The sequence below is a fragment of the Odocoileus virginianus genome, chromosome 23 (genome assembly GCF_023699985.2).
Source record: "Odocoileus virginianus isolate 20LAN1187 ecotype Illinois chromosome 23, Ovbor_1.2, whole genome shotgun sequence".
Classification (NCBI taxonomy): domain Eukaryota; kingdom Metazoa; phylum Chordata; class Mammalia; order Artiodactyla; family Cervidae; genus Odocoileus; species Odocoileus virginianus.
In genome coordinates this window covers 31,619,283-31,643,575 of record NC_069696.1, presented here as the reverse complement: position 1 = coordinate 31,643,575, position 24,293 = coordinate 31,619,283, and the positions used below count along the sequence as shown (strand labels likewise).

The 24,293-nt window shown below is 37.6% G+C and overlaps 1 protein-coding gene across 3 annotated transcripts in view; it reads left to right on the top strand.

Annotated features, from left to right (window-relative positions):
* ITPR2 (inositol 1,4,5-trisphosphate receptor type 2) overlaps positions 1-24,293 on the top strand; it is a 567,579-nt gene that overhangs the window by 120,760 nt on the left and 422,526 nt on the right. For all 3 annotated transcript variants that reach the window (XM_070453823.1, XM_070453822.1, XM_070453824.1), the window contains exons 3-9: positions 842-957; positions 1,749-1,835; positions 3,910-4,068; positions 10,236-10,334; positions 10,614-10,697; positions 11,191-11,337; positions 16,875-16,970. In XM_070453823.1, coding sequence (XP_070309924.1) covers positions 842-957; positions 1,749-1,835; positions 3,910-4,068; positions 10,236-10,334; positions 10,614-10,697; positions 11,191-11,337; positions 16,875-16,970 — 788 coding nt within the window. The remainder of the gene's footprint in view (positions 1-841; positions 958-1,748; positions 1,836-3,909; positions 4,069-10,235; positions 10,335-10,613; positions 10,698-11,190; positions 11,338-16,874; positions 16,971-24,293) is intronic.

Genomic DNA, 24,293 nt, shown 5'->3' with positions numbered 1-24,293 from the left:
GATAAATGAAAATAATGTTTGGATCTTCTGTGACAATACTCCTTTACTATAGAATATTGGGAGTTGACGTCTATTCTAGATTGTAATCCATTCCACAAACACATAGAATCATTAGCAGATAAAAGCAGTGCTCAGTCAAACTTCTATTTTCCTCTTTAAACAGAAAAAAATTTGTTTTTTCACTTAGAGATATCACTATATTATTTCACTATGATTTTCTAACTTGATATTTAGTAGTAGAGTTAGGACTGTAATCTTAGTTTTTTGTTTTTCTTTGTTTTCCCCTTATAACAATGCAGTGCAATCATTATAACATACTGCATCTCAGATTTCCACACCGTGTTCACCCTCGGTATGTGTAACCTTGGGGAATAGATGGCTGAAATGTGATTGCTTGATTGCTGTGATTGTTTCTACTTCTTCCATCACTTTTGACTATCAAAGATACATACCATGAATAAGTAATTGATTGTGCAAGGTCAGATAAGGCAAGGAAAGACACTAATCTGGTTCTACTGACTTTCTAAGACCAGGTACCCCATTATAATTAAGAAGTGCTTAATAACATTTACATTGGTTTGGTTTCTTTACAAATCACGTTAGCAATGGTTTCTTTTAAAAACCCTAAGCTAATGAAAAGGGTGGTATTTTAACAGACTAAATAATTATTTGAGAAGAAATGTTATGGGTAGAATTTAAGAATTCACCAGAGAATGGGCTAAATGATGTTTAAATGTTATTTATACTCAAACATTCAAGATTCTAATACTCAGCTATAAGGGAAATCTGAAAAATGCTGGTCTCCTTAGTTACAGTGTTTTCATTTGTTGGTTTATCACAGACTGCCTCTTTAAGGTATGCCCTATGAACCGATATTCTGCTCAGAAGCAGTACTGGAAAGCCAAGCAAGCTAAACAAGGGAACCACACAGAGGCAGCCTTGCTGAAGAAATTACAGGTAAGGACCAGCCTTCCATCTCTCTGGCTTAGGATAGAACAAGTACAACAATAACAAAAGATCTATTCCATAGCTTAGTGATTGCCCTCAGTACGCTGAGATCCAGAATAGATGTGGCAACATGCTGAAAGTGGAAAGGACTGTTAAGTCCTTTTAATCAGTGTATGACTACTGATTTCCTGGTGTGTAGGGAATGTATTTCTTGCTATTTATTAGGGTGTGCCAGACCAGTTCAGATATTCACATCACACTGAAAACCAGTTCAGAATCTCTGCAGGAATATCAAATCCAGTTATATTTTACCTGACATAGGACCCCATTTTTTTTTGAAAGACGATCAGAAAAAAAAATGGAAAGTCTATTGTTTCTGATTTGGACTCTGTGTAAGTTTAATAGGACTTCGTGTGTCATTAAAATTCCTGTTACTTTTAGAATTGAAACTGTATTTTGAAGCTTTTGAAATTTATCTGTGTTTGGCTTCTCTAGCAATATTCCTAATGAAAATAATTTTTTAAGACCAAACTGCTTAGTGCTTTTTCTGAAATTTCCAACATAAGAGCATATCAGTATATTTTAGGCTACATTTCAGCATTAAACTGAGAGAATTGTCACACATTATAATCATATATTTAGTTACTGCCCCACTTTTCCCTAAGCACCAACTTTAAAGCAATCTGCCTATTTTAGTCTTGATTGTATTCTTTGTTCCTAAGATAAACCTTTTTTCTGTGTCAGCTATTGTTCTCTATTTGTTTGGCTTTCACAGTAAATATTTGATAATCACTTTACAGCATGCTGCAGAACTGGAACAAAAACAAAATGAATCAGAGAATAAGAAGCTATTGGGAGAAATTGTGAAGTACAGTAATGTTATACAAGTAAGTGTCTATTTATTTTCATGTAAAAGAGATGAATATTTTATTGATAATTTGCATTTGGTAGAAATGCCAACCTGCATTAAAACTGAGGGCTACAATAGTTTGTTCTTTGGTCAGAATGATACAGACAGTGTGATATTTTCAGTTGATATTCAGCACATCATTCTATATGAATAAATCCGGTGTGTACACAGAAAGAAATGAGCTTATCTAGATGAATTGCACAAATTATTAAATCAAAAGGAAGAAGATGGGGAAAGCTTGTAATAAAATAGTCTTTTAGAATTAATGAGACTAAACATGTAACATATGAAGCTTTATCTTTTCATTTTGTAGGGAGGAAAGTTTCCAAATTGTACTTTTAGATGAGAACTGTCCTTGAGTTATTATATCTTCTATTTCAATTAGTATGCACACTGATTTATTTCATCAGCATTTCTTTCTTGTGCTTCACTTAGATCTTTTAATTTTTTACTTGATAGTTGTTAATATATGCCCCACCTAGTTCCAAAAAGAATGTAAGGCATTTTCAAAAATGCTTTTCACATAACAAGATAAAATAGAAATAAATAAGGCAACTGGATCAAAGGGAAAATACTGATTGCATGAATAAAGTGAAGTCAGAGGTGAAGCATGTTTATCATATCCATGTTGTAAAGGCTGGTAAACTTTGAGTTGAAGCCTTTTTGTTGCTTGTCGAGTTATAAGGCCATGTGAAATACTGCGATATTCACATATTAGTAGAAGGCCGGTACAGAGAACTAAGTCAGAAAGTTGGAAGCACAAACATTCTCAGGAAGAGGACCAGAGAACTATTTCTCCAATGAGCTCTCATAAAGAGGACACTGTTTAATATAGTAAACAATGGCCCTAACAACTTCCTTACCATAAATGCTACAATGAGGTGTTTCATAGAGCTGTTTCAAAAAATAACATCCCCTGATGTTTTGTTATTGGTCAGTGGCCAAGTGCCAGAGCACGGGACCAACAGAGCAATTCTCTAATGGGGCCAGAGAGCCCTGGTCTGACTCCCCGGTTGTTATGAGTTAGTCCCATAATAGACTGTGTGTTACCTGTGGCTGAAGGTCCCCTGGGTGTTCCTCCATAACTAGAGTTTCTCTTAACCAAGTTTTGCTTCATATTAAGTACCAGCAAGCAGAACTTAGGTTTCTTGTCAAGAATCTGACATGCAAATGTTTCCCAACACATTAGGGCTGAACCACACGCTCTAACAGGGTGGATTCCAAAAGGACTGGAGTTGGCCCGTGAGGGTTTTCACTGATTTCACTGGAAATTTCTGAGATAATTTCCTTCTTATTTTATGGATGTTAAAACGACCATTCTTTTTTTGAAATGATTGGATTAATAAACAGGAAGGTTATTTGTTTCGGTTTTCCTACTCAGAATAATGTCTTGGAAAGGTTTTGCCCATGGGATCCAGGTAACCCTAGCAGTGGCGCTCCTGCCTTCATCTGAGAAGGAGCGAGATCGTGTCCTCTTGTGGGAGGGGTTGTTTAGGATGAGCAGTTGGTCTCCTCACACAGGGGGATGAGGGCTGGTTTTAGGCAGGGGTGGTTAATAATATGAAGTGGGTTGATGCCTTATTCCAGTTCCTTGCTTATCCTTTAATGTAGTTTGCTTTTGTGGCCAGGGAGGAATTGAGAAAGAATATATTGAGTTGATCAAAAAGTTCATTCAGGCTTTTCTGTAATATCTTATGAAAACCTGAATAAACATGTTGGCCAACCCAGTAGTGGGGAGTAACATCCTGGTCTCTTTTGGAAAGCCTGGGTTTGTCCTATTGTTTATCATTAGATGAAAATCATTCGGGGACGTGTCCTTAGTTTTTTTTCCTTATGTGCTCACTTCATATGAAACAGCACTGGGGGGTGGAGGTGAGGAGGAACCCAAAGAAAGTTAACTTGGAAAGATGATGAGTCTGCAAAGAGCTTCTTTGTTTATTCTCTCCCCTGAGCCGTGTTTTGCGGGTATGTGATTTAAATATAAATATATATGTGTAATGAACAGAGGCGATCAAAGAATGAAGGCAGTAATCCCTATCTTTTTCCTACAGCTACTGCATATAAAAAGCAACAAGTATCTGACTGTCAACAAGAGATTACCTGCTTTACTCGAGAAGAATGCCATGCGTGTGTCCTTGGATGCTGCGGGAAATGAAGGGTCTTGGTTTTATATTCATCCCTTCTGGAAGCTAAGAAGCGAGGGCGACAATGTATGTAGCTCTAAGATGAAGAGAAAAAGTGTGTTCTTAAAGATGTTAGTTCTTAATAATGGGAGAATCCAAAAAGTGCGAAGAAAGGAAAGATAGTTTTCAAGCTTCCACATATTATTTCATGTTAATTTCTTTAATTGGTTGAAAGCATTTATTTATAGTACAGATTGTGCTCAGGAATCATAAAAAGACTAAGATCAGATTGATTTAAAATCATCTTCCAGCCAGAATTTTGTGAAAGAATTTAAGTAACAGAATTTGCTTCTTGGCCTTATTCAGGAGGGAGTGTGGCTGTATAGAATAAGCTGTGTTTAGGAGATGGGAGTTTATTCCTTTGAATTAATAGAGTAACACAGCAAATTATGACAATATGTCATTTATTGGCTCAGTGGCCAGTTGTTTACAATCTGTACAACTTAATAGATGTGTAATGTATGAGGAGATGTGTAATGTAATGATTGGCAGTGGCTCATTGATGACAATACTTAAATATGTTATATCATATGAATTTTAGTAGTTGCAAAATATTTTTCTGATGCTTTATGGAGCAGAGAAAATAAAAATTACGTGTGATGATTCAATAGGATCAATAGTTAGATATTTTTGTGTGTAATAGATGAAGTAGCAGGTGACAGTCCCTGGCATCTGGGAGATGCTTAATAAATTCTGGTTGACACCAAGTACTCAATAAATTTTGTAAATAGAATACAAATATTGAGTCAGGTGATCAATAAAAATAGTTGAGATTTTAAAAAAATTAACATTAAAAATTGAAAGCAATGTTAAGTTCTTATTATTCTGACAGTTTTCTCAATCAATACTATAATGATATTTTAAAATGTATTGGCTGTTTCTTGTCTTAGGAATGTCTTATATTGTAATAAATCTATTTTCCCAGTGAATTTTGAAATCCAAATTCAACTCCACAGGTTACAAGCTTCATGGTTTAATTTGGTTAATAGATTAGCTGATGGTATCCTCCTTCGGTAAGGTTTGGGAGAAGCATGGCATGCAGGAATGTAATGCACTTTAAACTTGTTTTGGATTCCTTGAAAATAAGTTATTTTCTTTTTTCTTTTGGCATCAAGTGATATGTGCTGTGAGCATGACATATATTTTAATTTCAGTAGGTAGTTAATTACAGTCAACTCTCAATTATTAGGGGACTGGTCATGCAGCTTAAGAACAACCTATGTCTTTGGATGCCCTGTTTTAAAATACTTCTCCAGTCCCCCTCACTGAGTAGGGTCCCTGTTTGCAGGTAGTCAATGAAAATTAAGCATGAAAACAAACAAGAGCTGAGCTCAAGCTCTAAAGGAATGGGATGAAATCATTGGATAAATTGGGGCCTTGAGATTAGCATGGATTTTATTTAATTCATGCTATCTAATTTGTCATCTTATCTATTCCTTTTCCTACTCCCAAATGCCATTATGGACTTCTCTCATGGTTCAGATGGGAAAGAATCTACCTTCAATGTGGGAGAACCAGGTTCGATCCCTGGGTCGGGAAGCTCCCCTGGAGAAGGGAATGGCAACCCACTCCACTATTCTTACCTGGAGAATCCCCATAGACAGAGGAGCTTGGTGGGCTACAGTTCATTGGGTCACAAAGAGTTGGACAGTAAGCTCCAAATGTCAATAAGGATGATTTTATTAATTCATCCTATCTAATTTTTCATCTTATATTCCTTACTACTCCCAAATGTCTTTACAGGATCAAAGAGAGTTGACTGTAATGAACTATTTCAAATAATAAGTTGGACTGGATTGCAGGATGGGGAACAACCTACCACCCAAGCCTCCATCTTGGTTAAAGTGGATAGTATAATTGTTACGTGCAAAATAGAGATCCTCCTTATATAGATGTGCTCCATAAAGCATGGCTAAAACAACCTTACACATTGCTTTTTGCTGAAATAGCTCACTGTTTTTGCTCACCACTGTAGCTTTTGTGTGTGATGAAGGTTGCTGTGAAAGCATAAGCACATCCATAGACCTTTATTTCCATGAAAATAATTATATCATAATGCTCATTAGGAATAGGTAGCATTATTCTAAAATATAAATGTACTGTATTTTATTGAAGGCAGTTGGAAACCCTGTCATTTCATAACAAGTGGTTTAATTACTATTGATTTTTTGAAGCAGTTTTTCATAAAATTTTTTAAATTATCAAAGTATGATAACATTTACAGGAGACTTGGAAAATACAGAGCCGAGTTACATATATTTCCACTATATGTTACAGTTATTTTTTAAGTAGATAAATTAACATTTTTTGGTTGGCATTTCAATATCATACTCTCAGAAATTAGTAGAATGAATAGACAGAAAAGTAGAAGGGATATAGTAGATTTGAAGAGCGCTATGAACTGATTCAACATAATTAAGCTTTATACAATTTTCCCACAACAACAGGATACAAATTCTATTCGTTTCCATGACTGTATAAGACTATAGATTTTTTAAAAAAACATTAAACTAAAAAGAAGAAATTTCAAGATTTAAAGAACTTTTAAATTTCTATTTTATTATTTACTAATTAAGTTGCGATTTAGGTTATAACTACCCAAAAGATGTTCAGTGACTGAAAGCTAATCTAAGACTAAGGCTGATGATAGGCTAGAGAGAAAAGTGCTCATATCCTCAAAAAATCAGTGGTTTCTACTGTTTAAGGCCATCTCTGTCATATATCTTATAGAATTTAAGGGTAGATAATTTTGGGGGAAAAAATAGTTTCACGTATCCCTGAACTTTTAGCTGTGTAGATGTCCATGCTTGTTGTTGCTCAGAAAGTCATTGGGGACAGCTTTGAGCAGAGCACATAAATATTTTATTTTTGTTTACCTTCCCTTGATTGAGTAGTTAATTTTTCATCCTCAACTTTGATCTAAGAAGACATCGGTTCTTTACCTTGATAGTAGATTTTAAAAGGGAGAAATGATCAGATATTTCTTTCAGTCAAGAAAAAGATAAACAACCCTTAGGGAAAGAGCCTCTTTAAATAGCAAGTAGATTTCACCCATTTGAAAACCTAGACTCCTTGGAATTCCAGAGAAGGTGAGACTTGATCCCTGGTGTTTTGATTTCTACTGCAGTGTTCTTTTTCATCACACCAGGTGCCACTTCAAAAGAAGGGTGGCTGCTGGTGGTATTGTGTTGCTCTTTATTTCCAGTAAAATCCCAGCATGAATCTTCCATGGCTGTTACATAGAATCAGCAGAAATGCTTTTGGAATTGCAGTTTTTTAAAATGTGTGTGCACTAGGGTGAACGTGATATGGCAGAAAATGATATCATCCTCGAGTTCTGTATTAAATATATGGCTTCTCAGAGGACATCTCTCCACATCAGTGGATCAGGTTCTATGCCTGCACTCTTCTGAAAATACTACCAAATTTACCAAGTTGTCTAAACAGATAAGAATTCCTCGAGAATAGAGACTACTTCTTACACACACTTGTGTTATTCCTAGCACGTCTTACTGTTCTTTTTGTATCTTATGATTAGCATCTTGTCCATTTCATTTGTCAGTTTTATTCATCATGTGTGATCAAAGTAACCAGTGTCAACAACAAGACCTAAGACCTGGAAATTAGTGAGATCGTGTTAGATTCTCCTTATGAATACCACACTTAAGAATCCTTGAAGTTGGTGACATTTTGGCTATATGACTAGTCTCAAAGTTATAGAAGACTTTACAGCGATTGTTTTGAAGTAAAACTAATATAGGGATTGATCCAAAGCTTACAGAAAGCTATGGTAAAATAGAGTCTTAGAGCACTGACTATAGGTGCAACCAATATTCTTTTAATTAGAAAGATATAGCTAAAATACGTCATTATAGTTAGCAACTTATTGGCTAATATTTATATAGTACAGACAGGAATGATAGTGAACCAAATCTAACTGTTCTTTAGGAAGTTGGAAGACCAGATGTAGTATTGGCAGAGTGCAGTGTCGAGTCCCAGTGTCTTGTAGAATGGAAGACTATTCACGCGTCTACATGATTTTGAGACTTGGAGTTGGCTTGGTGTCATGTGCAATAACATATGTTTTTGTTTTTCGAGGGAGGTATTGAAAATATGTCTGTCATGTTGATTTTTGTTTATTTTGTTTATAATTTAATTGCTTAAAATAGATACCAATTTGTGATTCAAAGATAGAAAACAATATAAAGATATATAGGGACAAGTCCCTTTTTCATCCTTTTTTCCATGTTCCCAGTTCCCACTTCTCTTTTTCACAGTTAACCACTGGGATGATTTCTTATGCGTATACTCCTACTCCCCCCCCCCCTTTTTTTTTTTTTGCTACTTCCTTATTAAACTTTATTTATTTATTTTTTTCCATTTATTTTTATTAGTTGGAGGCTAATTACTTTACATCATTACAGTAGTTTTTGTTATACATTGAAATGAATTAGCCATGGATTTACATGTATTCCCCATCCCAGTCCCCCCTCCCACCTCCCTCTCCACCCGATCCCTCTGGGTCTTCCCAGTGCACCAGGCCCTAGCACTTGTCTCATGTACCCAACCTGGGCTGGTTATCTGTTTCACCCTAGATAATATACATGTTTCAATGCTGTTCTCTTGAAACATCCCACCCTCGCCTTCTCCCAGAGTCCACAAGTCTGTTCTATACATCTGAGTCTCTTTTTCTGTTTTGCATATAGCCCAGTTCTGCCGTCTCACCCTCTCACTTAGCACAGTCTCTAAATGATTTTTTCCATATCTGGACATCATAAAGAGCTTCTGTAATGGTTCTTTCTGAATCACAGCCTCCACCTGATTATGGACTTGAAAGGCAGGATGGTGAACAGAGACCAGTCCTGTAAATAACAGAAGCCGTTCCTGCAAACCAAAGAATAACCTTCTTTTGCTCCACTGATGAGCTTACGGCTTCTCTATCATATTTGAATCTCCAGGTATAGTTTGTGACAACAGTACTGTAGGTGAAGTAGACTCTTGTATATAATTTATTGACATTGAAAATGTGAGATTATGTTCCTTAAAGTCTTAGTTTAGATTCAGATCCAGGGAGAAGACGTTTCCTCTGTTTTTATTGTCTCAGTCCTAATTTGTTTTTCAGTTATCTATTAATCTATTCTAATATTTAGTTGATATGAACTATGCAAAGGGAAGGTATTGTTTTCGTTTCTGAAGTGGTGAGCAATTTTGTAAAGAAGAGTGAAGGTACTACAGAAGTAAATCTTCTAGTGGAACTTGACAAAAGTAACTTTAATAACTATAAAATAACTGTTCACTATTATCATTAAGAAAAGCACAACTTCATTTCCCCACAGTGATAAATAAAGACACTTAAAGATCAAGCAGACATTGTTAATAAAAAGATCAACTTTGACTTATTTCTTTAGAGCACTTTTCCCATAATTAATTTTAATTTTTATTTACAAATGAGCACCAGGTTTAAGGAACATTGTTAGTATTGGATGTTTAAAATAAAAGGGAACTGGTTACCCAACGCCCAAACTATAAACATGTTCCTACAGGGTCATACCAGATTCTTCATTTTCTGATCCAGATGATATTAGAATGTTTATTAAATTTCCGAGACTATGGGGCAGATCACATATAGTAGATTTGTTTTTAATTTAGAGCAAATGCAAATGTGTAAGATTCCCTGCTTACACTTGAAGTGGTTTTAATGTTTAGGCAGATTCTTGTTTTGTGGCAGATGCATTCATTCTTGACAGCTCTTGTGTGCATGACATCAGACCTCTGTGGAGGGATGCTGACCTAATTACTGACATTAAGAAAGCTCTAACTGAAATGGCAAACCAATAAGAAAAGAATCTAGGGACTTCCTTGGCAGTCCAGTGGTTAAGATTCCACGCTTCTGCCACAAGGGGCATGGATTTGATCCTGGTCGGGGAACTAAGATCCCACATGCCAAGCAAAAGAAAAAAAAAAAAAATCTACACCAGTTTTATGAATCCACACTTATAGGCCCTGTGGGACATGGTTATATAATCATTTATCAGAAGATATTTTACCTTAAAGAGAAAAGAATTGACCTAGAATTTGGTAAACAGGCCAAATATTAGGTCAATCATGAGGACTCTTTACAGTTATTTTTAGCATCAAATATATCACCTCGGATCCATGCAGTGGCTCAGTTGCAACTTGGTTCTGATTTCCAGATCGTTGTTGGAGATAAAGTTGTTTTGATGCCCGTGAATGCAGGACAGCCACTGCATGCCAGCAACATAGAACTGCTCGATAATCCAGGGTGTAAAGAGGTAAGTTTGGGAGGAAAGGACGTGGATTTGTTGATTTTTATCACGAGAAGAAAAAGAAATCTTATAGTTTCTCTCATTGTTTTCATAAGCATAAGCCCAGTTTATGCTAGTTATTATTACTAAGATACCTATAGGTTTTGACTGGTCCTTTGAAGGTATTTTTTGACATACATACCCCATTGTCCAAAGTTGTTCTTTTTTCTCCTTACTCTGGTTGAAATAATTCATGGTATAAAATGGAACCTGCAGTCTTATAACTTAATATCTCTTCATTAATAGGTGAATGCTGTTAATTGCAACACTAGCTGGAAAATCACTTTATTCATGAAATACAGTTCCTATCGAGAAGATGTACTAAAAGGAGTAAGTATATTACGTAGAACATTTGCTGGAAGAATCGAAGGTTGTCTTACTGAGCTTCTAGATGCAAAACCTATGTATTCTCTGTGTTTGAAGCTTAGAATGCGACTGTAAACCTTAAAACTCATGTTGAGTTTTCCTTCCTATATTTGGAAATGTATACGTAATCATTAAAAACCAAGTGTTAGCAGAAGGGCCCAGAGTATCAAAAACCTACTGAGTCACCTACTTTTTACGTCTGTTTGTTCAAACTTTTGTTGAAAATAGTTTTTAATTTATTTATTTTTAATTGAAGGATAATTGCTTTACAGTATTGGTTTCCTTTCTGCCATTCATCAACATGAATTAGCCATAGGCATACATAGGTCCCCATACCTACTTCCCTCCTAACTCCTCCCCTTTCCCACTCATCTAGGTGGTCACAGAGCCCTGGTTTGAGTTCCCTGAGACATACAGCAAAGGAAATGCAGTTTTTTATTTTTGCCTCTTTTTCTAGGGTGATGTTGTTCGATTGTTCCATGCCGAACAAGAGAAGTTTCTGACTTGTGATGAATATGAGAAAAAACAGCACATTTTCCTTCGTACAACCTTGCGTCAGTCAGCCACTTCTGCGACCAGTTCTAAAGCACTCTGGGAAATAGAGGTGCGTAAATAATTTTTGGCTTTTAATAAATGCTTTTATCTAAAAGACAAGGTCACTTGTATGGTTTATTGTTATAAGCATCACTTATGCGTGCTTGCACACTCAGTTGCTTCAGTTGTGTCCAACTCTTTTCGACCTCATCACCCTAGCCCGCCAGGCTTCTCTGTCCATGGGATTCTCCAGGCAGGAATACTGAAGTGGGTTGCCATGCCCTCCTTCAGGGCATCTTCCCGACCCAGGGACTGAACCTGTTTCTCTTACATCTCCTGCATTGGTAGGCAGATTCTTTACCACTAGCACTCCCTGGGAAGCCCAAGCATCACTTGTGATAGATTCATAAAACAATAATTTTTGTGAAGCCTCTTGTACCTGTTTACCGCTGTGACCCAGTCTGAAATGTTGCTACTTCCTTTGTTTATCTTCTTAGAGGCATCTTTCTCTTTCTCTTGAATTTAATAAGTGTATATATATATGTAATTTTGCTTTTAAAAATTCCATTGTAAAGTGTTGACTTCAGGTCAGCAGCAGACTGCAGGCCTTGTGCCTTGAACGGCGCTGGTGCTGAGATGGGGCAGGAGGACTCCCTATAAGTGAGCATCAGAAACCCAGTCACTGAAAAGAGCATTTGTGTCTTCTGGGGATGCTCTTTCTATTGGAGTGAAGAGAACCATAGTTAAGAATTCATTCGCCTTTAAGAGGTATTTTCTTAAATGTGACAATATAATAGAGTAATTAAGAAAATGGAAGGTATGGGTTTCTCTTTAAAGGAACTTTCTATACACTGGAAGAGAGAAGATATACCTGTGCTGTGCTCAGTCACTCGGTTGTGTCTGGCTCTGCAACCCCATGAACTGTAGCTCCTGTATCCATGGAGATTCTCCAGGCAAGAAAGATATACCTGAGGGACTGCAAACAACCCGATAAGTTCCATCTGGATTAATGTACCTCCAGCCGCTGTAGCAGTGGTTCTCAACCATTTCAAACCCACCACCGCCGCCCCCTCCTTTTACAGCAATATATTTTGTTATACTTCCTTTATGTATGAAAATGAAATTCATGGTTAGTATTATTATTATATATTCTCATGATTAAAAAATCAATAAAATGCCCAAATTCTAGTATAAAGAAGATACAAAAGGAAAATAATTTATAATAATGTGCATTTCAACATATAAATACATACTGTAGAAACTATAACATTTATACCCATCTTGGGGCTTCCCTAATAGCTCAGTTGGTAAAGAATCCACCTGCAATGCAGGAGACCCCAGTTTGATTCCTGGGTCGGAAAGATCTGCTGGAGAAGGAATAGGCTACCCATTCCAGTATTCTTGGACTTCCCTTGTGGCTCAGCTGGTAAAGAATCCACCTGCAATGCGGGAGACCTGGGTTCGATCCCTGGGTTGGAAAGATCCCTGGGGATGGGAAAAGCTACCCACTCCAGTATTCTGGCCTGGAGAATTCCATGGAATGTAAAGTCCATTGGGGTCACAAAGAGTCAGACATGATTGATCGACTTTCACTTTCACTTCACTTTCACTTTGATGGATTCATTTAGATTTGGGAGAAGTGATAAAAGAAGAGGGTAACAGAGGGATCGGGTGGAGAGGGAGGTGGGAGGGGGGACCGGGATGGGGAATACATGTAAATCCATGGCTAATTCATTTCAATGTATGACAAAAACTACTGTAATGATGTAAAGTAATTAGCCTCCAACTAATAAAAATAAATGGAAAAAAAAAAAAAAAGAAGAGGGTAAGAAGACATTCTATACAAGTACAGGAAAATGAAATAGCATAGCTAAATGTGGGCCCTTGGGTAATATCTAGTATTAGGAGAGGTAATAACAGAACAGACTTATTTGTACATGATTTAAAAAAGAAATCACCATAATTGAAATAAGGATAATGAGGCAAATTACAAGCTATTGAAACAGAGAAAATAAGGAAGTATAATATTTATGTAAATGAGCCGAGCCTTAATTATAAATGTTACATAAAGACAATTTTCTAAGTTATGACATGGTTTAGAATAGAGATGAAATAGCACAAAAGCATGTTGAGGCATATTTTCAGTCTCTTGCATTCAGAAGGGACCATATCCTTCAACGTATTTGGAGACCATATACATTGGTCTTTAGTAGGTGACAGGGAATTAAGTCGGAGGAAAACAACTACCGCCAAAACTACATAATCCTCTTCCCAGAAGCCAATCTCACGAATTCTCTTATTAGAATAAGAGAAGGATAACAGGCAACCAGGAAATAAATACATAGTTAAATCATTTTTTTCATACTTATCATTATGCTCCAAGAATTTTCAAAATATAGAGGGTAGGGCTTCCCTGGTGGCTCAGTTGGTAATAAATCTTGCCTGCAACGCAGGAGGACCCAGGTTTGATCCCTGGATTAGGAAGATCCCCTGGAGAAGGGAATGGCTACCCACTCTAGTATTCTTGCCTGGAGAATTCCATGGAGAGGGTAGCCTAGTGGGCTACAGTCCATGCGGTCGCATAGAGTCGAACACAACTGAGTGATTAACACTTTCACCTTTCACTTCTTTCAGCAGTACTGTTAAATGCTATTTTAAAATTTTATTGGCAAAATACAGTGATGGAAAAGTTATATAGCAAATTCCTTACACAGTGAGTTTCGTTCCAACTCTGTTAAACGAAGTTTTGTATCTTCCCTCTTATATATTTGCTGTTAGTTTTATAGCTCTTGATGTAATTTTGCCACTGCACCAAAATCCTTCCCAACAAAATGCGTGGTTGGAAATGTTATGATCCATTGAGCAGTCAGAATGGAGAGAGTGGATACATTATTCAGTAATTTTGACATAATATTTTGGATTCATGTAAGCTTCCTTATCACACAGTGAATTTCTCTAAAATGATTGGCCTTTTCATATAAAAGCTTTATATGTAAATATAAAAGCTTTGATGTAAAAGCTTTTCCATATGATTACATGTTACAGCACTAGCAGTTTGTATTTGTGGTAGGTTTTATTTCTGCTGGAGATTTGAAAGTGATACTAGGGGACGTTTCTGTATGGTATGCTTCGTCAACCAGGCTTTAGTTCAGGAAGCCTGAGCATCGGGTGTTTCAAGCAGACAGATATTTAAAATTGGAAATTGGTTTCAACGTTGTTGGAAGGACTGGATGGGAAAAAGTGGGATGAAGAACATGGTTTTATGTAAAGATCTGGTAGGGCTGGAAGCCAGGGCTGCCTCTTCCTATGCTCTAGTACTCCACCCTGCCTCTCCGTGGGAGGCCCTGCGAGGCAGCTGCTGCCACGTTTATTGGAGCCCTTGGAGGAGTCTCTCTTCACTCTCCTTTGCTTCCCGTCCTGGTGGCACAGCAGGGCACTTAGAAGGACGGGGATGGTCCTGAGTGTCACACACAGTATCTAGCCTATGCTTGAACTCCTCTGTGAATTGCAAGATATTTAATATCTTGGTCACTGTTCATTCATTCCAGTAGCATCCCTCAAAAACCCCTGTGATGAATGAAAATGTCCTCCTTTCCCTGACTCCAAATTGTCCTTTAGGGAGCTGTATGTACTACTACTGCTAGACCCACTAATGTATAGCGCAGGGGTTCTTAGTCTGTGAATCCTGGTGAGTGTCAAGTTATTTATTAACCTCCAGCAGTTTGTATACAAAAGGTGTGTGGGAGTATGTGTGTATGTGAGACAGCTCATGGATTTTATCGGATTCTCAGAGATATCTGTGTCTCCCCAAAAGGAGTAAGAGTTCAAATACTGACAAGATCATGGTAGAGGGTGGGATTAGCAAAGGATTGGTGGAAGAGGGTTGATTTGGGAACTGAACTCTGAAGGATAAGCAGGTATTTGGCCATAGAGGGAGTATTTTTGTAAGACTTCATCCACTTTGAAGTATTTTCATAGTTATCTCATTTGAGCTTTTGGAACATGGGAAGAAATGGGAGCTGGAGTCTAGCAAAAGGCATTGGGAAGTTCTATACATTTGTTTGCCTGGTGACTCAGATGGGAAGGACTCTGCCTGCAGTGCAGGAGGTCCAGGTTTGATCCCTCATCGGCAAGATTCCCTGGAGAAGGGAATGGCAACCCACTCCAGTATTCTTTCCTGGAGAATGCCATGGACAGAGGAACCTGGAGGGCAATAGTCCATGGGATTGCAGAGTCAGACATGCCTAAACGACTAAACTTTCACTTTCATTTCATACATTAGCACACAGAATTGAGGCTGGGCAGGAGGCAAAGGATATCAAAAAGAAGACGGTGATCTGCTGAAGAACAGTGGAAAGTTATCTGAGCACTCTAATATGCTTTGTGATATTTACTCTTCACAACAATCCTAGGAATTAAACCTACTTAGTACCTGAAGAAACAGGCTTCTGAGATGTTACATTCCTTGCTGTGATCATACCATAGTCATTAACATCAAGAACGTGTATGCTCAGTTGTAGCTGACTCATTGTGATCCCATGGGTTGTAGCCCATCAGGCTTCTCTGTCCATGGGATTATTCAGGCGAGAATACTGGAGTGGGTCATTGGTGGGACACAAAACCAGTTGTCTCTGAAGTGGAGAACTTGAACTTTGCTTCAGCACTGAGCCACTTGTCATGAGCGAGTTTCAGACCTTCTACCACTTTCATTTTCAGTGCACCTAATGGCTCAGCATCTAGGGCAGGTGTCAGAGGACATGGTGTGAGTAAACAAGCAACACATGGAAAGAGCCAGGAATTAAATTAGTCCAGACTTCCAGGCCTTGGCTTTGTGGTTCTCTCTGCCTGGAATGATCTCTTCCAGTCTCTCTGCATCCCCATCTCATTCTTATCCATCAGAGTGTCCATGCTGACTGCCATATTGACCCAAAGTAGCCTTCTGTAGGGAGTCTCCCTGGTGACTTGGTGGTAAAGAATCCACCCGCCAATGCAGGAGTCGTGGGTCTGACCCCTGGGTAGGGAAGATAACCCTGGAGAAGGCGGTGGCTACCCACTCCAATATACTTGTCTAGAGAATCCCATGGACAGGGCAGCCTGGCGGGCTACAGTCCATGTGGTCGCACAGAGTAGGTCACAACTGAGCATAAGCACAAGCCTTCTCTAGGTTTTCAGTCACGCACTCTATTTATTTCCTCCGGGTGCTGCCAAATCTTATTCATTGAAAGCTTAGTCTTGTTCATTGCTCTGGTCCTTATTGCCTAGAAGAGTACCTGGCACCTGGTAGACTCAACATAATCTGTTGAATGAATGAATCACAAATGTGGGGAAGCCCCACAGTATTTCCAGTTTGGGCCTGGAAACATGTCTTTTGGAGTAAGGCTGTATTTGCAGATATGAGACATGAGAATCATGCAAGCCCAGTGAGGTAACTATTCTCTTACTTATTTATGGAGAATCTTGTTTTTTGCTACATTGGACTCCTGAAAAGGTATGTTAGGTTTGACAACTTTAACGTGAACATGTTACCCCATGTAACCTGTTGAGATTTGCTTGCCAGAAACAAGCATGTCTTTTAGCCATTATTTTTGTTTCTCTTTTTGTCTGTAGGTGGTTCATCATGATCCATGCCGTGGGGGTGCAGGACAGTGGAACAGCTTGTTCAGATTTAAACATCTTGCAACCGGGAATTATTTAGCTGCAGAGGTAAGATTAATGGATATAGTGCTGTAAAATCTCTGATTCGGAAATAGTGAAGCAGGCAATAGAGAAGATGTATTTGTAGGAACAGTATTGTGCACATTTGATTACTGCTAATCAAGTACTGAATTGGTGTGTCCACTATTCTCAAAATGTGAATATTAATTGAAATCTTAGAATGATCTTTGTTTTGAAAATAAAAACAGCAGCAACCTCCACAACAGAACCTTGTGGTTGGTTTGCTGGAAGGGTATTTGGAAGAGGGTATCTGATTTGCATCTGTGGGGGATTCATCCTGAGACTTCCTGTTTGACTTCACTTTTTCAGAATGTCTCATTTGGAACCTGATCAGCTCATAGTTGGTGTGGTGTAGTCTAGATAGTTTCAGATTGATCTTTTGTGGCTATTCTTTCACTGATGGGTGGCTTTCATTGTTGAAACCATTGGAAAGGAAATGGTTTATCCCCCCCACCCCGCCGCCCCCCTGACATATTGCACTGTCCTAAACCTGTCAATAAAAATGGTAAAAACATGGAAAGGTCTTTTCTTTCTCCACTAAATGCATTTTGACAGAGTGAAGAGTGGTAGAAATAACAGCACTGAAGTTGTAGGAATGATTTAATTAAAGTTTAGTTATCTGGTTTAAAATTAGTTTTGAAAATATTTGTTATGATTTTTAATTTATTTTTTCTTAAATCTGTTTAAAATTGAAGCATGGTTGATTTACAATATTGTGTTAGTTTCACATTTACAGCAAAGTGATTCAGTTATCCATACATAGTATACATGTTGTATATCTATATATATATTTATATTCTTTTAAAAATTCTTATTCATTATAGGTTATTATAAGATATTGAATACAGATCCCTGTGAAAGTGAAGAGTCACTCGGTTGCATCCTACTGTTTGTGACCCCATGGACTATACTAGTCCGTGGAACTCTCTAGGCCAGAATACAGGAGTGGGTAGCCTTTTCCTTCTCCAGGGCCCCAGGTCTCCCTCATTGCAGGTGGATTCTTTACCAGCTGAGCCACAAGGGAGACCCAGAGTTCCCTGTACTATACAGTAAATCTTTGTTGTTTATTTTATGTATGGTATTGTGTAGAAAATCTTTGTTTTCAGATACATGAAATATCCATTCATTTTACTCTTAACTCTGTTTTTCCACTTGAAGTTTCTTCTGGGATTCTAAACCAGAATTTTGTCTTGGGATGTCTAGTATTAATTATCTAACTTTTGCTTTTGGATGTTTCAGAGGGTAGGTAGGTGGGGCTGGAAAGCTGATGAGAAAAAGGTGGTGTAAGCAGGAAGTTTCTATAAATATGCTGACCCCAGTCTAAAGTAGAACGCAAACCCATTACCCTCTCCATCATGTTAATCTGTGATGGTTTTCCTTATAGTATTTCCCACGTTCTCACTTTTTATATGTCTTAATGACTTTCTCTGTCAAAATGAATACTCTCTGAAGGCAGGAATTTTTTTTTTTTTTTTCTGACATCACCACTGCATGCCCAGCACCTGGGTAAGTGTCGGGTACTTTGAAAGCACTTATGAATACATTTTGAATGAATGAATGAATATGAAGAAGCTATTTAGGCTTCCCTAAGCTTAGAGAATGGGAAAAAAGAAAATTATAGAATTTGTATCTGAGACACATTTGAGACCATATTTGGGCAAATTAATCTCTCCAAACTTCCGTTTCCTCTGCTAGAAAATGGAGATAGTCACAATATTTATATAAGTTTATCAAGAGAATGAAATGATATAAAGTGCTTGATGTAATGTGTGACCATGGTAAGCTTCCAGGAAGGAATGCTGGCATGATTAATTTTATTATATGGCAAGTAGAAAGCATTCTTACTTTTATAAATATCTGACTCAATTTTAATGAATCGGCTCACTTAAATGAAATAGAACTTCACTGCTTATACCATAAATGTTTTGAAGTAACTTTTTTTGGAAAAGTAAAGCTTTGGAAAAGTTAAGCAGTAAGGTAGGAGAATCTTGTCTAAAATAAGAATTAGAAAAGTCTACTGGATGTCCTATCAAAGATTAGAAATGAAGATTAAAGTTCTTTTAGAGGTGGGGAAACAGTCAAGTACAACACACCTTGGGAGAGGGTGGTGGGGGGTGCAAGGAAGGGCAGCTGCCTGGTGGATGAATAAGGCAGATGGAGAAGAGAGAGAGGCGTGTTCAGGCACTGAGGCAGAGGAGGTGTGCTCATTTTACAAACTAGTTTCATGTGTGTATCACACATAAGATATATGTGAGTTTAGAAGTGATGCTAGAAGGTGGGAGGGGAGTGATGGGGCCAGAAATGTCGGGTAGCTGGTTTTTTCAGGTCATATATATTAAGCCATGCAGAATGTGTTTAATCTTTAGCTTGAAGAGCAGCGTTCTAAATAATCTGTGTTCAAAACAGACCACTCCAGAGTGGCACTGTCCAATATGGTAGTCACCAGCCGGGTGTCAGCTATGTAAACTTCATATGTTTAAAATTAAGTAAAATTAGAAAGACTGGCAGCCTGGGAAGTCACACAGGCAACAGGAAAATCAAATGGGCTGAGTCACAGATGCCAAGCAAGAGAAGACAGGGTTTCAACAAGGAGGGGGTGCTGCAGAAAAGGTCAGGAACAAAGTGTCTTCACAGCATTTGGCGAGAGTATGGTCATCTGTGACTTCACTGAGAGCATTTTTAGTGAAGACCAGAATGCAGGGGGCAGAGGAAGAGACGAGGAAGCCAGCAATCAGGAGGAGGTGTGGACTGAGATTGTATAATGGTTGTGAAGGGGGAGAAACAGAGTCATAAAAGGAAGGGAAGAGTTCTATTAGATTTTTATAAAGTGTTTTTTAAACAGTAAGATGGATGAGCTGTTCCAAGGAAGGATCTATCAGAGGGCAGGATTTGGAGGCATGTTACTCTTTTCCTCCAACTTTTCCACTTTCAACACACCTATTTGAAATATTAATTTAGTATGCTTGAGGCACCCCTGGTCAACTGGATGATGTAATTCTTAAATTGGCTTTTAGTTCATGGTGTTTATATTGGCCAGTGCAGCAAAGAGAGCCTGGAGAAGTGGGAAGAAAAGTCCCAGGTAGACCACTCACAATCTCTCTGCCTTTAAGCAAATATTTGACCTCTCTGAACCTCAGTTCCCTTGTGTGTGAAAAAGGTGATAATATATATTATATGGGATTTTTTGGAATTAAAGAATATCTTGTGAATTTTCAGCTCCTTGTACATAAAGGGTATTTAGTAAATATTAAGTCCCTTTGCTTCCATTGGGAGGAAGGGGAAAGGAAATGTGTAGCTGTGTTTATTATTATTTTATCTTTATAAATTTATCTTTATTATTTTTGTTATCCAAAACTGACATTTCTTTGTCAATAAGATAACTTAAGGGGGAAAATGTTTAGGGAATCACAACTGGCTACCTTGTATCTAGAACAGTCTCTGATAATTTATATTCAGTAAGTATTGAATAGTCTAATGAATAAATCATAGAGAGAATGAAGTTTTAAATCCAGTCATTTCACTTGGCAAAACAGGAAACCCAGAGTCAGAGAAGTGATTTATTTTGTCCAAAGTTAAGAAACAAGGTTAATGATAGTATTCAGGCTAAATGCTATACTTGGATTGCTTCATCCCTGTCAGCGAGTCTCAGCGGAGGATGGTCTTGTTCCCAGGGGCTGTTTGACAAAGTTTGGAGACATTTTTATTATCTCAGAGCTACTAGTATCTAGTGGCTAGAGGCTAGGGATGCAGCTAAGAATCCTATAAAGTGCAGGACAGATCCCACAACAAAGAATGGTCTGGGCCCAAATGCCGCTAGTGCCAGTGTTGAGAAGCCGATGTATGTTATACTGAAATTACATAATCATTTTATTGACTGCCTCCTAGGTGAAAGCGCTGTTCTGTTATTGTGAAGAAAACAAAGATGACTAACATTTTGTCCTTGTCCTTCAAGAGGGTGCAGTCTGGAGGGGAATTATATTAACTCATCACTGGGACATCTATTTGTCAGATGTTTCCAGCATACATAAATAACTGAGATAACAGGTTATGTGTAAGGTTTAAATTATTAACATTTAAAGACGACCATGATAAATCTCTCAGTAAGTTTAAAGGGCTGCCACCTTAAATCTAAGTACATATGAGAAAAAACACCTAGAATTTTTACTTATACTTTCTTAATCTGATATTCCATTTAACCAGTGCTTACTGGGTGGCTAAGTTATTCAGAAAAATGTAATAAGCTTATTTGTTTAGAAATGAAGGGGAAACTAAAGAAAATTAGACTATTTCATATGCTGAATATTCTGTAGTCTTAACTGTGGAGGCAAAACATGTAAATTACAAGCAATTCAAGAATAGCACCATGTTTTGTGTGTGTGTGTGTGTGAGAATTGTAGCAAACACCTAGGAATTAGGACGGTGATGTGATATAACACTGTTTAGACTTTATTCTGTAAATTACTAAAGTGAACTAAGGTTTAGAAATGAACCCTTACTCAGTTTGACTATCTCCAACAGTGTTAGTGAATTAGGGGTTTATTTTTGAATAATATACAGTGCTACTAACTCGTGGACAAAAATGTGGAACAAAATATTTAATTGTGAATTAGGTAACAGGGCATTTGTGACTGTATTATCAGGCTTCCTTCTATAATGTCAGTTTCTGTGGGCCATGCGAGAAATGAGGTGACATGAACGGAAGTAAACACTCACATATTTTTGCTTTTTTTTTCCTCTTTAAAAATTTATTTATTTTTTAATTGAAGGATAATTGCTTTACAGAATTTTGTTTTTTCTGTCAAACCTCAGCATGAATCAGCCATTGATAGACATATATCCCCTCCCTTTAGAACCTTGCTTTTAATATACAGCACGGCTGTCAGCACACTCCTTGCCATTTTGCCATAGATCTTTTTCTTGTATCACCTTATTGGTGCCGGAGCGTTCACAATCCTGTCTGTGGTTGAGAAAGTAATTTTATCGTAATTTGAATAGGGACAGCATGAAAGCCTTAGTAAATAGTTCTTCCATAGCTGTGGGAAGAATTATAACTCAAAGATCACAATTCCTAATTTGCTGCATTTTCTTTCTTTGGGTGTTATTAAAGGACTAACTTTTGATGATCATTTCCCAAATAAGGTAGAGCGACAGTGAAAAATAATTTTGTTGAAGATTTTGTAATTGCCCGTTTTAAGACATCTTATTTATCTGTAGATAGGCCAGACTTCCACCAGATGGCAGTAAACACTTATTTCCTAACTCTAGAGTAGTCTTTGGATTTTAGTTAATTAAAAACTTAGTGCTCAAGAACTTGTACATTAGCCTAGAATCTTATGTATATGAGGGCTGTAGTTTTAAATACCTCAATGTTTGGTTCTCTTTTAAATGTATCAGCCATAGTATATGAAAAGGGTCTTTATGTGTGTGTATGTATATATATATGTGTGTGCAAAATTTATATACAATAGAGGAACATACATACCAGACTCTTTATATACAATAAATATATATCAAAATATAAATGATGCCTGGCACATGTCAGCATCCTGTACATGTTATTTTTCCCTTCTTTTCTGGCCCTAACCATAATAGCTTGGCTCTGAAATGCCTCGTCATTGGAAAGAGGAACATATGATTATTTAAAATTATACATGTGTTGATTTTATGGCTTCAGTGTTATATATAATAAAAATTGATCAAAAGACATTTCATTATAAAAAAGTAATTTTTTTTACGAAAATGAACATAAATTTTGGACTCACAACTTGCCATCTGCTGCTTGCTATTCTTTAGAGAGACAGTTGCAGCTGTCTTTAATTTGATAAGTGGTATAGCCATGACTTTCACTGTCTAGGTGCTTATGATATTACTCTGTCTCTCTGCCACTTTTCCATTCTAACTTGTCATATTCTCTGCCTGACTTCATTCTAGTCCTCTTTGGCCACTTAAATGAAGATTCCCTTCAAAGCTTAGTTTCAGGACTTCCCTGGTGGTCCAGTGACTAAAACTCTGCACTCCCAATTCAGGGGGCCTGAGTTCTTTCCCTGGTCAGGGAATTAGACTCCACATGCCACACCTAAGAGATCTCACACACCTCAACTGAGACCCAATACAGCCAAATAAATAAATACATAATTTTTAAAAATTAAAAAAAGAAGTTTAGTGCCTATTTGCTCTTTCTCTTCTCTCTCTGTTACTTACTCTCCTGGCTGCAGTGGGCCATGACTTTGATCTTAGATATTTCACTGCCATTGAAACTCAATAATCATATCTAAGATGAAATTGTTTCCCTAGAGAGACTAAGTTTTCTTAGCTCTGGGTGAAAAACTTGGGAGTCATGATAAACACTTTTCCTCCCTCAGTTTTCTCCCTCAACCTTCAGGTTCTCTTGACTCTATCTCTGTAGAATCTTTCCCATCTGCTTTCTCCTTTCTATTTCAGCCTCTTTTTTGATGTTGGGTCTCTACCACCACTTACTCCAACCCTGCGCTTGGTTACATTGTCCCTTTTATCATCTGTCTCTATCTACTGCTAATTATGGCCAGGTGAGGATTTTTAGTGCACTGTTTCTGCAAACATTTTCCCAGTGATATATGCAAAATCTTCCTGAAGATGCAAACTCTTCAGCATGTGGCAGAAAAAGCCCCATTGGTTAGGCCTCTCTTCTCACCTTGGATCATACCAGTCCTCATTATGGGGATGGGAGGGAAGTCATTGGCTATCAGAACTGGAAGCTGGAGCTTTGGAACCGTTAGCTCGGTGCTTCTGAATACCCTGCTCGTCAGTGGTTTGACGTAGTGTGCCCCAGGTGCCTCACCTGGAAAATGGGGTTAAGGGTTGCTTCTAATAGGATAATTGTATGGGGAGAATTAACCTTTAAAAGCATATAAGAAGTATTCCATAAATGATATTTACGGGCCTTCTCTGATCAAGGCTCATTTTCTCAGATATTTGGCAGTAGCTCCCCTTGTACTGCCTGTCTTCTTCATTCCAGTCTTCTATCTTTTTTTTTTTTTCAGTTTTAATTCTAAATTTTATTTTTTAACTTTTAATTTTATATTGGAGTATAGTTGATTTACAATGTTTTGTTAGTGTCAAGTGTAAAGCAAAGGGATTCAGTTATAACTACACATATATCTGTTCTTTTTCAGATTCTTTGCCCACAGGTTATTACAAGGGTATCGAGTAGAGGTCACTGTGCCATATAGCATTTCCTTTCTGAGGATCTATCTTATATCGAAAAGATTTCCTTCTCTCCCAGTTGCAATTCTACCTATCCTTCAAGGCTTCACTCATATGCAACCTTCTCCA